We start from the raw sequence: 12,994 nt of genomic DNA, 5'->3' as shown, positions 1-12,994 counted from the left end.
CGCAATGAAATTTTTTGAGCCGCAAGGAAAGGTGTCGCTAAAGGTGCTGATGGAGGCAAGGAGAAACGTCGCTGAGCAAACTAGTGATACAGGGGTGTCGATATGCCAGATGTTGAGCCGTAAGCAAAGCCGGGATGTGCAAGAGAAAGTCGCAGATGGTCGCTCGTGAACGCTGACGGGTATTAGGCGCGCCGAGATTAATAAAGAGTCGCTCGATATTAAAAAGCGTAATCGGGAGAACAGCCGAGGTGAATATGCGGAAGGTGCGTAGGATGCGAACGGGCGAGGTGGTGGTGAGAGAGCCGGGCGCACGGGGGCTGCCGAATAATCAGTCAGGGCGCTGACGCATGCAAGGTGCGGCGTGCCGGCCTGCTACTTACATGGCAAGAAATTCCATCCCTCTGCTCGACGGACACCGGGCGAAGGCCGTGGTACTCTGGCGATGGCGAGCGTGTCGGCTGGAGGCGAGGGGCGTCGTCACGGGAAAAAGCAACCATGGCCACCGTGGGCGGTCGTTGAGGGTGCGAGAAGTGGCTATCGTCGCTTCGGCGGCGGCGGCGGCGGCTTGGGCGTGCCCGTGGTATCGTAAGCACCGCGACCCATGTTGAGAGAGACGGTTGCCCGGAGTATCATAGCGGTAGCGAAGAGCGTGGGCGCGAGGTCCTTTATAGAGGTCAGTCGAGCGCTCGCGATGCGGTCAGCTTATGCAGCCGGCGATGTGACTCACGGAGTACAGCAGCACCGAGGACGGTGTCGCGTCAGAGCAGGCTACAGACGCAGTGCGCAGAGCTGGGCAGCTGTGTGCGAGGCGCGACAGCGGCGAAAGCGGCCAGACAGCTGGGGCTGTGGTGACAAAGCGAGCAGCACAAGTCTCGTGTTGGTGGAGCGGTGGCAGGCGAGGTCGTGAGCGGCAGAGAGTGCTACAGCCGGGCAGCCTCTTGCGAGAGTGTTGGGCAGGGAGGAGAGAGGGAGAGAGGGAGATGCAGAGTGTGGATAGGGAGGAATGCGAGAGCTGCCGTGGGCGCGGCGGGGATATATGTAAGAGCTGGGCCGTTAAGGGGGAGCCAAGCGGCGAGACAGGTGAAATTTGGCCAGTGTCCGTGTGCTTCAGAGGCAACATTTTACATGACGTGCCGGGACCGACGGCGGCCTGTTTCACACTCACTCTCGCAGCCTGCCTGCACGGATCGTCCGTCCCAAACGAAAGGGTTGCCCTGCACACCCTGCCGGCGCTGCACGCTAGCGCCGTACCTGCAGCTGGCGCTAGAACCACTGAATCCGTGTTCCATGGCCCGCTGCGCCCGGCCGAGCTTCCACGTTGCCGTGCTGAGCGCGCCCGCCCAGCGCTGCTCGCTCGCCGCCAGGCCGCAGCCTGCGGAGGCCGCTGACGGCGGTGATGCCGCGCGAGAATGGCCGCCGTGGCCAGACGACGAGCCTGCGTCTCCTGCGTCTCCTGCGTCTCCTGCGCCTCCTGCGCGGCCTCCCCAGGCCGCAATCCGCCCTGTTTGACTCGCCAGAAGGGCCAGGGAAGCGCCTCCAGCCTGCGGATGCCTTCCCCGTCGGGCCCACTCCAGCTGCCTGGTAAGCTCCATCGTCCCAACCCTCGGGGACGGAGTCAGGCGCTTTTGCTTTTGGCGGATCTATCTCAACGACGCCCCCGTTTCTTTTGTCTCTCAGCCAGCGCCCCCCGGCGTGCGCGCCCCCAGCACTTGATAGGCGCAGACGCCGTCTGATCCACGTGGGATATCTTCACTTCCCACGACTCTAGCCTGCGTCCCGCTGTGCCGACCCGCGGCCTTTGCCCGTCGCATCGACGTCCTCCGTCGTCGCCGCGCGCTCCAGCACCCTATTGTAATGCCACCGCTGGCGGACGCAGACCGATTCCCCGTTGCGATGGCGATGGCACGGCGGCGCTGAGGCCTCCACGACGACTCTCGCACGCTCAGGAGGCTCACCGGCGGCACAATTCCGTGAATTACTCGCGCCGCGTTAATGGCTTCGCTTGACTATTTCCTTCTGGAAGGAGTCTGGAAACGCGTTTGATCTTCCTGCTGGCTGCGGACCTGCATCCGCGCCCACCCCCCTGCGTGCGCCTAACGCAACACGGAGGAGCAAACGCGCGACTGCATGCGGCCCGCATCCGTGTCGCTGACTGCTCATAGTGGCATTCAGCAGGTCATAAAGAGAGGGTGAAGCTGCCGTGCAGGTTGCCGTGTCACATTTGCCGCTTCGCTCGCTCCCGACGACCTGGCTGAGCAGTCTCTCGCTACACCTCAAACATGTCGCATTTAGAAACAGGATGGGCACTGGATCAGCATGGCCCTGCAAGCCTTCCGCGCCGCGCTGCACTACAGCTGGCGGAAGTGCTTGCGATGCTTCCGTCCCAGCGATTCCCTGGTCCGGGATGTCCATCTAGCGTTCCGCCGTGGCACCAGAAGCAGATGTAGCAGGATGCGTGAAGCGTATTCTCTGCCCGTCCGCGGCTGGCAGGGCCCTGGGTGGACTCTCGCATGTCCGAGACGTTGAATCAGGGCTCGGATCCTAATATGACATTGCAGGCGAATGCGCTGGCAAGCAAGCCGGACACGCAGCCTCCGGGCTTCGCGGTGATGTGTCACATTGTTGCCGCACTGCCCAATGTGAAAGCATAGGTAAAGAAAAGGGATGAGTGTGCGGCAGCCTCGCTGACTCTCACAGAGCGGCAGCATCGACTAAAAGCGGGCACCAATTTAGGCCCTTTCGACATGCCACGATCGACTCGCACCCTTCAGCTGAGATCCTGACAGGGGCCGGACAGAAGGACAGTAAGACATGTCCTCTGAAGGCGGCTCTCCGTGTGGTCACCATGCCCATATTGCGTCGCGACCGCACAATAACGATACCATTAATGGCTGTTTCGCAGCCGTCCGCCAGTGTCTGCCACCTCCCCCAGACGGCTCCGTGTCCGCGTCGCGGCAAGGGTAATGGAGTGAGGGAGCTCGGCGCCGTACTAAGTCAGGCCTTCCATCGCAGTATAGGCCGGGCTGGCACTCTGCACATGCGGTGCGACCTGCAGCCGGGTCGCTGTGCTAGTTTATACTGCCGTGTTATGGGCCATCTCCACATTCAAGGCTGCGGGGAGACCGGTACGGCGCCCTAAACAGGCGTCTGCAGTAAAACCAATGGAGCGGAAGCGAGGCAGGGCTTACACGTGGAGGACAAATGGCAGTGGAGTCTCGTCGTGCAGGTTGCAGAAAGGGGGTTTGCTGGGACGGCGGCGTAACGTGGGCTCGCAGGAATAGCCCCAGCCGTGTTCCACGCGGCCTAATTAGACCACGCCTTGCCTGATCGGTCCCGTGAGCAGCGTACAAGTTCTGTGACCTCTCTCGCGTTCCGTTTGCGGCTGTTGTCGACGATTCGGCTGGTCAAACGCGCCGCAAGAGGTTGCCCAGCTGCATCGTGAAAACGTTCCACTGCCGCCACGGCTTTCGTCTGGCTTCTCTCACAAGCCTGGCCGCTGTTCTAGTGAAGTTCTGCCTGTCTCAGCGATCTACATCTGTGTTTTTGGCGCCGTCGTGTGAGGATGTCGGGTTTGGATGAGATCGCCAAGATTATCATCCTCTAAGCTCTTCCTTGATGTTGCACCGTCACCAAACGACGTCAAGTATAATAGCCGGAAGAAGCCTCCACGGGTGCTCCACTCTATCAACAGGGTACTGGAATATTTGTAACTCCACACTGTGAATTGGGACAGAGTCTGCTTCCTTTACATCATTTTTCGCTTGGCTGGCTCTGAAGTGCACCGAACTACTTATCTTAGTATCAAATTAATTTGCCAAGCCTATCTGTTTACGAAGCCTTGGAGACACAGTGCCTGCGATGCCGGATATTTCACGGTATCGCTCGGCCCGAGGACCAGGCTTCGTTCATTGTACCACCTACGGCTATCATCCTCTCATCCCATGGTTGACCCAGCATCACAGCAAGAGGCATGCTGTGAACTGCTTCCCGTCCTTGAAATGCTACCCTTCGGCAGACTGCGTCATCTCAACGCTCGAGTCTGCTGCGGATTCGTGCATCCATCCAAGATAAAGGGAAGCGGGACATGGATTCGCTGCGGACGTCAGCGTAAACGGTCACCTAGCCCATGCACATGGCCCGCCCGTTGATTTGTAGACCCGAGTTCTCGATGACCTTGTGGTAGCTCACCGGTGGTAGTCCAGCGGACCCGACAAACACACCGCTAATGCAATCCTCTGCGCAACCTTGCTTGGACCTGACCCGAGAAGCCAGTTGATCAGCAGAGGGATCAAGCCTCCAATATGCGCCATTTAGGTACGCGGGCCTGCCATTTGTGGGGTGAGGGCAGTCCCAACGGAATTTTTGGACCCGGGTCCGCATCCGCAAGGGGCAGACCAACAGACGCCATGCAGGAACAACGCTTTTCGACGCTCCTTGCAGCCGCTTGGACTTTGCTGCTGCAACGTCAAATCTGACGTTGCCGGCGAACGGGACCCATGCGAATCCCTCCAGGTGACAAAGTTGCATTGAGCCTGGCACTCAGGCCAATCCCTGCCCCGGGGAAGCCCGCCAGACGGCACACACAGCTTCTCATCTCAGCTGCGCCCGTGAAGGTGATACAGCGCTTCTATCGCGGGCGACAGGCCACGACGCTGCTTGAGAGGATCCGCGATGGGAAGGAGGGAAGGGAAGTTAAGCCCTCAATGGGCAGCATCGGTGAACGCAGGATGGGGTGGCGCTTGTCATCATCCCACTTGAACCCCCATCTTGTTCCCGTTTCTAGAAAAGTCTGGCGGAGAACACTTCCTCCCCCCACGCGCGTTTGAGCCGTTTCAACGTGGAAAAGCAACAATGATCAGCGCGGACGGTAGGTAAGGCTGATTCTGAGACGATGTGGCAGGCTAAGAGAGACGCACTTACGAATTTAGAGAGCGATATATTAATCCGGTGGTCTGACTGGCTGCGTGGTGAGAAAGGAATATTCGCAATTTGACACAAAACAGCACACCACCACCCGGTCGAAGAGGCGAAGGACTGGAGGAAGCGGGATGGAAGCGGGTGGTATCTGTTCAGCAGGCACCTGCCATGGTGGCGGAATGACTCTGAGATGTTAAGATAGCAAAACCAAAAGAAATACAGGATTGAACGGTGAACTTCAAGCGACCTCGTTACGAAGAATACACTTGATCAGGCAACGAACCGATGTCGTCAAACTAACATGTAGATCGTGATCTTCACTCGCAAAGTTCCTCGCTTGAGAAAGGTGCATGCGAATGCGCTAGGAATGCCTCGACTCTGGATAGCCTCAGCACTGAAGGTCTTCTCACGTGTCCACTGAACCACCAGATCGCAAAAAGGAAAACTGCCCACACATGACACTTAATTAAGTTATATCGTAGCTCGTGATATATTCTTTATGCATCAAAGCTTCTTCCTGGCAACAAGAAATAGTCAAACACTGATAGCATCTGAAGTAGTGGTGAAGTGAATGCGCCCACCAAACGTCCGAAAACGCCAAAAAAAAATTTATGATGAGTTGATTTCATCGGGAATTGAGCCCGATGCGGGGGTCGAACCCGCAACCTTGAGATTGCAATCGCTGCTAATAGAGCTGTGAATAAGAGTCTCACGCTCTACCGATTGAGCTAACCGGGCGAAGTTGACGGCCATGAAAATTGGTGCATATATATATCAAGTGGTTGATAGGAGGGCCAAACGATACTCAAGCATCGTGATGTGTAGATTTCTATTACTCTACGTTGTACAAGTGGAGTTTGCAGAGTTTTTTTTGGTACCAGGATGTGCGATGTGGGGTTGGGAAAACTCGGATCTGGGTGGCGTTCGAGATGGGTCACCGCAATACCTTTCGTGAGTACGGCCCTTACATGCTGCAATCCCGGAGACTTTATGTTCAATAAACAGCAATACTTTCATTATACGTAGATGCAGTAAGGGATGATTAAAACTTGCATCTCGAATAGCTGCAAAGAGGCCCTTCTGTAACGCGAGGGACTTTAGGTACTGCGGTATTATTCCACATCTCCGGACTTTCCCAAATAGACACCTTCATCAAGAAGCTGTTAGTATCTAGGTACTTGCTTCAAGTAACACTGCATCCTATAAACAGTTATATCAAGTAGTATCAATGACTAGGTCCACTCCCTCTGGATCCACTTCCTGTCAAAGCCAAAGAATTTTTATGTCATTTTGATCTTGAAAAGTATATCGAAGCGCCTTGAACAGCAAGTAACATATGAGTATGAACATGACGGTGCTCTTATGTTGCTCTTTGCTGTTTCGTAAGGGTTATGGCTGTTCGCCCTAGTCTGTGACTATTTCGGGCGATTAATATGAAAAGCTCCCCTGAGAATGCAAATACTCGTTGACAAGATTTCCCATACTCCTAGTATCACAGATTCGCGAAACTACTTACCTGTTCCTCCATCAGAGCGCCAATTTTCCTTGCCAATCGTCCATCAGTCCTTCTGTGGCCGCCCCGGTCATCACACTCTTCTGAGGATTCGAACCTGAACACCACTTCCGTTGACATAATCTCTTGCTCTCCTCCGTTTCTTCGTAGTGCTCGTGGTCATTCAAAGCTCACGGGTTTACAGTTTGAACACATTTCCGAGTAACCTATGCCTATAGTTGCGGCCGCGATTGCTGGAAGGGTAGGTAAAGCCTTGTAAGTCGCGTCTGACTGCGCCCTTCAGTAGATTACTAGCGTCGGCCCGTGGCTTCTGTACTTCTTCCTGCAAAGGTGTGGAACTATGGGAATCGAGTACTTGTTGCAAATGCGCAGCTTTAGTGAATATATATATAAGAAAAATAATGCTCTCGATTTACTCGCAGCGCACTTCTCAGTAATTGGGAAGAATGGATCATGAAAGCTTGCTTGTAACAGCTTGGTGCTTCGATACCTTGTCAACATTGTAAAGAGATGATGATTTCTCACGATGACGAATTTAGAGGCTTCGAACACTTCCAACAGACTCATCTCGATGCTGCTAGACGCGCTCTACCGAATTGTCAGACAGCTAAAAGGAAAGTAATATGAATAGCAGAATTCTAGATTTAATGTATCATATATGCCCCCTGAATGACGCCTTGATAAGATCAAGAAAAAGTTAGGTAGATGGCGCTTTTATGACGTTGTCTTGATTACTTCGACAATTCTCCTTGCCAACCCGTTTCCAGATTGAAGGTGTCATCAAGGTGCTTATGTGCCCCTAACAGTGGCGAGATGCTGTGGGGAGGACTGGGATGGAAGGACGTTGGGAGGGAGATCTAGCCTTCTTGGCGTCCCCTCGGATTTCTAGCGCATCAGGTTCCAATCACCATCTCCTGTCGCAACGACTCAATTCCACGCCTCGACCAATGCACCGGACAGCCAGGACATGTGCTTCGACATCCGATAGCCCTCACTCCCAATGCACCCGGCCGCGACAACAGTGCTCCAAAATGTTGCTCAGCACGCGCATCTGTTCCTCCCCTTCATCCTCCTCGCCGCAAGCGTGTCCACCGCCGTCAACACGCCAGAACGACACTCCCTCCTTATAACGAGCATATCATGGACCTTGGTGTGGATTCTGAGCATAGTTCGAGCAGGAGTGTTCGCAGGCCTGGACAGTGTGAAGAGGAAAAAGTCGTGTTGGGCTGCGGGAGTGCTGCTCGCATTAGCCCAGATCTGTGATCGAGCTGCCCGCGACCGAGAAGGAATGTGGTGGGCGCAGGTTGGCGACACTTTCGCTCTCTGCATTCCGCTTGCTAATTCAATGTCCAGGCCTTTCTTCCCGGCGTTGTCTACTTTCTACTCGAGACCGACCTATGGACTAAGACTGGAATTGTCCCCGCCTTCATCCCTCTCGGAGACCATACGATTGACAGTCAATCCGGCACAGATAAGAGCACCGGTGCCGGGTCTTCGCGCCTGATTTTCGTAATTACAGTAACTGCTGCTATTGTGCTCCGCACTCCCTACAACACGGCCCCCACGTCTGCTCTTGGATTGAGTACCGTTATATTCACAGCCACGGGCCTGGTCTTCTTTGAAAATGCCATAACTAGCACGAAAGATGCTGAAAAGGCTAGTAGTAGAGGCTTTGTCTCTGCTAATGGCTCTTTTTCAAGGCGAGAATCTATGAGTGGCGCGAGGCAGAGTCATTACTTGACATCGTTGAGAGATGTCGCAATTGTCATGGCCGTAATAACCGGCATCGCAACCTTCGTAATGGAAGATTTCAGGACAGACGTTTTGACATGGAGTCCTGACATCTGGGACTTGAAAGGAGGCCGTGAAGATTGGAGGGGAGTCCAAACTCCCGGGCTAATTATACGACAATGTCTGCTCATGATCACCGTCAATGCGCTCAAGACTTTTCTATTGTTTGTAACGGTATGCTGACCTCTTCTTCTTCTAAAACCATGTGTGGCTCGCAATGCCTCCATGATGCCCAGTGCGGCGGTGCTACCTCGTGCCCGGAACACAATAGCGGGGGACTCACGATCTACTCTCGGTTCCTCTAGGTTGTTTGCTACTAGTGACAAGAACTCTCTTTTTTCTAGCTTTTAACGAAGTTCGCTAACACTCGTGGACTGCTTGTAGCTTCATCACCAAGGAGCTCTTCGGACAGCTTTCATCGCTGTGAGCTCTTGCCTCATTGCCCGCTTGCATGTGGGAGCATCATTTTCAGGCGTCTGGTTCACGATTATATTTGGGGTCACGGCGATCTTGTTCCTGTTCGATCCATCGTCTTCATCAAACGTGTCCATCGATCGTAGAATGACGATGCGAGCTAGACGCCTCCTCTTCTTGCTCATATCGGTGTCTCTTCTCGTCTTCCTTGCGAAGGGCCTCTACAGTAATGCTGCGTTCAGATCAGGGGACTCTACGGACCCACTAAAGACTGTGTTTGACTTGCCTCCCGAATCACCGCTCGGGCCAATTCCTCTGGACACCAAAATTGGCCATCCGATTGACCAGCTCATCAAATCGGCAGAAAAGGACTTTCAGGATCTACAAGACCGACAATCGAAATCCCTGGCGGCAGCAGTCACAGAATATCGGCGTAGATATGGAGTTCCACCTCCGCCAAACTTCGACCGTTGGTACGAGTTTGCGCAGAGGTCCGGAGTTGAGCTGATTGACGAGTTTGACACAATTCAAGAATCGCTTCTCCCGTTCTGGGCGCTGAAGCCATCGACTATTAGGGCTCGGGTAAGAGAGGCTTTGGGGGCCGAGGAGAACGCATTGATCGGTATTTTGATCCGGGACGGAGTCACGGTCAAAGTCGAAGGTGGCCCTGAATGGCAACAAAAAGCTACAGTTGGCATGATGAACCAATTCATGGAATTTTTGCCTGATATGGATCTGGCCTTCAACATCCACGACGAACCTCGTGTGGTAGTGCCGCATGATCAGCTGTCCCGAATGATCCAAGTTGCAAGAGATCAGAGCATGCCTGCAGCTTTCGGGAACCGTACACCGAGGAACACATTCTCCACCCGGCCAAAAGATATGAATGACGGCAAACGATTCGACGACGTCAAGACTACCCGCTTCAACAAATTTGCACACCAGCAGACCTGGACACATTCGCGCATGTCTTGTTCTCCAGAGAGTCCTTCCAGGAGCTATGAAGATCACACTGCTGATAATCTCACTTCGTATGCGGCTACCTCTCTGGGCTTTGTCTACAATACTTCTGCTTTTGGCGACATTTGCAACTCGCCTTCGCTACGCCATACCTTCGGCTTCTTTGAGCGTCCTAACGCCTACAACATTGTTCATGACTTGATCCCGATCTTCTCACAGTCCAAAGTATCGTCATACCAAGATATCTTGTACCCCAGTCCTTGGTACTGGGATACAAGAGTGGGGTATGACGAGACTCGCGATACGACCTGGGAGAACAAGACTGACAGTCTCTATTGGCGCGGATCGACGACCGGTGGGTTCAGTCGAAACGGAGGTTGGAGGCGACAGCACCGGCAGCACATCGTTCAGCGCCTGAATGCGCCTGACACCGCAAAGATTATGGTCAATCGAGGCCAAGCTACCCCGCCAGATTGGCAGGTCAAAGAGGTTCCGCGTGACGACTTCAAAGATGTCATCGACGTCAAATTCTCCTATCTGGGCCAGTGCGACGAAGGAGACTGCGATGCACAGAAAGAGTTCTTCGAGGTTGTGGACCGTGTCGATGGACAGGACGCCTGGCAATGGAGACATCTCCTCGACATGGATGGCAACGCTTTTAGTGGCCGTTTCTACGCCTTCTTGAAAAGCAAGAGCTTGGTGTACAAGATGGCTATCTTCCAGGAATGGCATAAGGAGTGGCTGAAACCTTGGGTGCACTACGTCCCGTTATCGCTTAGGGGAGATGAGCATCTGGAGGCTGTGCGGTATATGTCGGGTGAAGAAGAGGGCCAGAAGCAGGCTGAGAAGCTGGCCATGGCTGGACGCGAGTGGGCGAACAAGGTGCTACGGAACAGCGATTTCGAAGTGTGGTTCTTCCGGTTGTTGTTAGAGTAAGTCCTACTGCCCCACATCTCTGCGCAAGCTTCTCATTCGAGCCACTTATTGACATAACGCAGGTACGGAAGACTCATCGATGACGATAGGGAATCGATAGGATATGCAGGACCTTGATCCCTGGTTCACGTGCTTGGGCGTTTAAATGGCCTTGGTTTTCAGCCTTCGCAGCATACGACGGATGCATGGGCGTACTTTTTTTGTTTTTCGTGGTCACGATTTTTGCATTGGAAGCGGGTGAGAAGTATGTTTTATGGGGATGGGGGAATGCCCCGTGTCGTACATATACCCTTCAATTCGGATGAAATTACAGTAATCGGCGCGTGGCGCTTGTATAGAGTGGAGCAAGTGAGGTAAATTGAATAACATGACCGACGTGGTAGATTGTTTTCACATTGATCGGTGTGTTCTTTTCGCACTTACAGATTCGCCTATTTACTCGGGGTAGAAGAAGGAATTATGAGGAGGCACCCGCCGCGTCTGTTTGGATCCCATTCATGCGGTCACATCTGTGACTCCTTGTTGTTACTCACCTCTGCTATATGTCCACGACCTTGGGCGACGTTCCAGCACATTGTCTGGGCCTGGCTGGGGAGTAAAGTTGCATAAAGTTACATATCAAACCGAGTGACCAATTGTTTGGTAGCTGTGGCGTAGACGTTGGGTCGACACGGTGTTGTCACTTCTCACCTTACGAATCCAGACCTGAAGTTAGGAAAATAGGTTCATGGTAATGTGAAGCTATTAGAGTGCTTCGAGGAAGGAATTGCGCAGGTTGGATGAAGGTATTCAAAGAATTGACTGAGTGAGATAGTCTTTAGAAGGGCATTGGACATGCCGCGTCTACCTGTTGTGGTTGCTTTTTCCTCTTTGAATGAAGAGCTATTGCTAGGATATCTTGCCCCCCTGGTCTGGAACCATTACATGTCCGCTTGCCGTCACTTCATCAGTTCGTATACCGAAAATAAAATCATATCTGTATTCAAGGGGCCCTTGAGCTCTTCATCCCTCGCCGCAGCCTCCTTGCAGAAATAAACGAAACGACAGGGGGCTCGGTTACTCGGAAGTGTTACCGCGGAACAATCCCTGAGACGGCTTTGCCGCAGCCACGCATGAATATTCGGTCATGTGACGGAGGGTCCGAGGTATTCGGAATATGGGCTGTGCAAGTGGCTTGCAGAAGTGCGATGCAAGGGACACTGGAAGCTTCATCCACGATCGACAACGATAGCTTTGCAAGGATTGAGAAGCTGGTAAATTGGAAGTTGGATGTGGAGAGAGGGTGTATTAAAAGCAAAGCGAAGGTTCTGCGCCGCAAAGGGAAATGGAGCTAATGCTATCAAACCTCTTCCGAATGCTTGGAAATGAAACTAGGTACGCCAAGGACGATGAACCAGACCATGTCAGAAAAAAAAAAGAAACTAAATGCCTCATGATCATGTCATTTGAGTGGAACCTACGAATGCTGGAAGGATACGCTTGTGAAGGAATCTCGCTACGCTAACAGCTTGAAACGGGAAAAGGGTGACGCCGAAGGAACGAGGCTCAGATCCTCTGGCCTCGATCGGAAAAGAAATTGCATTGTTTGACGTGGACGGCTGAACCGGTGCTGGGGTCGAAGGTGTGGCATCCGTATACGGCGGCATTGGGAGGGGTATACACTATCACTGTTAGCGTGCTGTATGTGAATATCAAACTTCCAAACACCTACGATGTAGTGAGACTGCAATCTCATTTGGGTCCGGATTTTGGACCTTGTGTAGGCCGAGTGTGTCCGACATATATGTAACTTCGTTCTCTTGGTATATCGTGTCTCTTTTGACGTTTAGGGGCGAGGGTTGGCCGTTATTGAGGGCGAGCTTGTCCGGCCAGTCGAAGAGGGTTTCTTGGAGCTGCCCTTTTAGGACCTTCATGATGCAGTGGGCGTTTGCATGGCTTGATCGTTGTTAGTAGTGACCTTGGCAGTTCTTTTAGAGTTACACCTACTCGTGAATGGGGCTTCCTTTGCCTGGTGTCCAGACTAAAATGAGCTAAGTGGGTCAGTAAAGCTTCCGCAACACGCTCACTAGAGGCCTACCAGATTGCTCTTCCCGTTTCCTCGGTCTACAAGATTTCTAGTGTACGGCCTGGACAAATCGTCAAGGGCGTAATCTTTCCACTCTGACGGATTGGACACGTATTCATCCATCAGCGCCTGGAGCTCCTGGGGGTCGACGTCTTTGGAATCGATACCGGAGCTGGGGCCCAGAACTTTACTGAGCTTCTGCACGAGGACATGGAAGTTGTCGGGCTGCTTAGCAGGGCTGGAGGTAGGGCCGAACAGGACGTCTCTCGCAAGGGCAGGCATGATGGTTGCAAAGATTGAACACGTTGTTTGAATTGGATATGTTGAGCAGATATGCAGCAATTTGTGCAGTGAGCGACAGTCAGAGGGAAGCGGATCAAGACAAGGTGTGTAGCCAA

At 53.2% G+C, this 12,994-nt stretch overlaps 3 protein-coding genes and 1 non-coding gene across 4 annotated transcripts; 2 read left to right on the top strand and 2 right to left on the bottom strand.

Moving 5' to 3' along the window:
• Nucleotides 1–4: 4 nt before the first annotated feature.
• On the top strand, nt 5–2,006 carry BDZ99DRAFT_469895 (uncharacterized protein; the record flags this gene model as incomplete). The annotated part of the gene is made up of 6 exons (XM_033721597.1): nt 5–119; nt 187–263; nt 389–585; nt 737–1,038; nt 1,365–1,581; nt 1,769–2,006. The coding sequence occupies 6 exons, from the start codon at nt 5–7 to the stop codon at nt 2,004–2,006; spliced, it is 1,146 nt and encodes a 381-aa protein (XP_033583765.1).
• Nucleotides 2,007–5,555: 3,549 nt separating this feature from the next.
• BDZ99DRAFT_t1 lies at nt 5,556–5,655 on the bottom strand. The gene has a single exon. It is a non-coding gene; the product is annotated as a tRNA-Lys (tRNA).
• Nucleotides 5,656–7,385: 1,730 nt separating this feature from the next.
• BDZ99DRAFT_492754 (uncharacterized protein) lies at nt 7,386–10,914 on the top strand. The gene is made up of 4 exons (XM_033723186.1): nt 7,386–7,733; nt 7,784–8,395; nt 8,606–10,527; nt 10,594–10,914. The coding sequence occupies exons 1-4, from the start codon at nt 7,431–7,433 to the stop codon at nt 10,646–10,648; spliced, it is 2,892 nt and encodes a 963-aa protein (XP_033583764.1). The 5' UTR covers nt 7,386–7,430; the 3' UTR covers nt 10,649–10,914.
• Nucleotides 10,915–12,076: 1,162 nt separating this feature from the next.
• On the bottom strand, nt 12,077–12,878 carry BDZ99DRAFT_483929 (cysteine dioxygenase; the record flags this gene model as incomplete). Its single annotated transcript, XM_033722615.1, has 4 exons — nt 12,077–12,192; nt 12,243–12,466; nt 12,518–12,561; nt 12,609–12,878. The coding sequence occupies 4 exons, from the start codon at nt 12,876–12,878 to the stop codon at nt 12,077–12,079; spliced, it is 654 nt and encodes a 217-aa protein (XP_033583763.1).
• Nucleotides 12,879–12,994: the final 116 nt, after the last annotated feature.

The sequence above is a fragment of the Mytilinidion resinicola genome, assembly GCF_010093595.1.
Source record: "Mytilinidion resinicola strain CBS 304.34 unplaced genomic scaffold BDZ99scaffold_1, whole genome shotgun sequence".
Classification (NCBI taxonomy): domain Eukaryota; kingdom Fungi; phylum Ascomycota; class Dothideomycetes; order Mytilinidiales; family Mytilinidiaceae; genus Mytilinidion; species Mytilinidion resinicola.
Note: the sequence above shows the minus strand (reverse complement) of the source record. Positions and strands in the feature narration are given on the sequence as shown.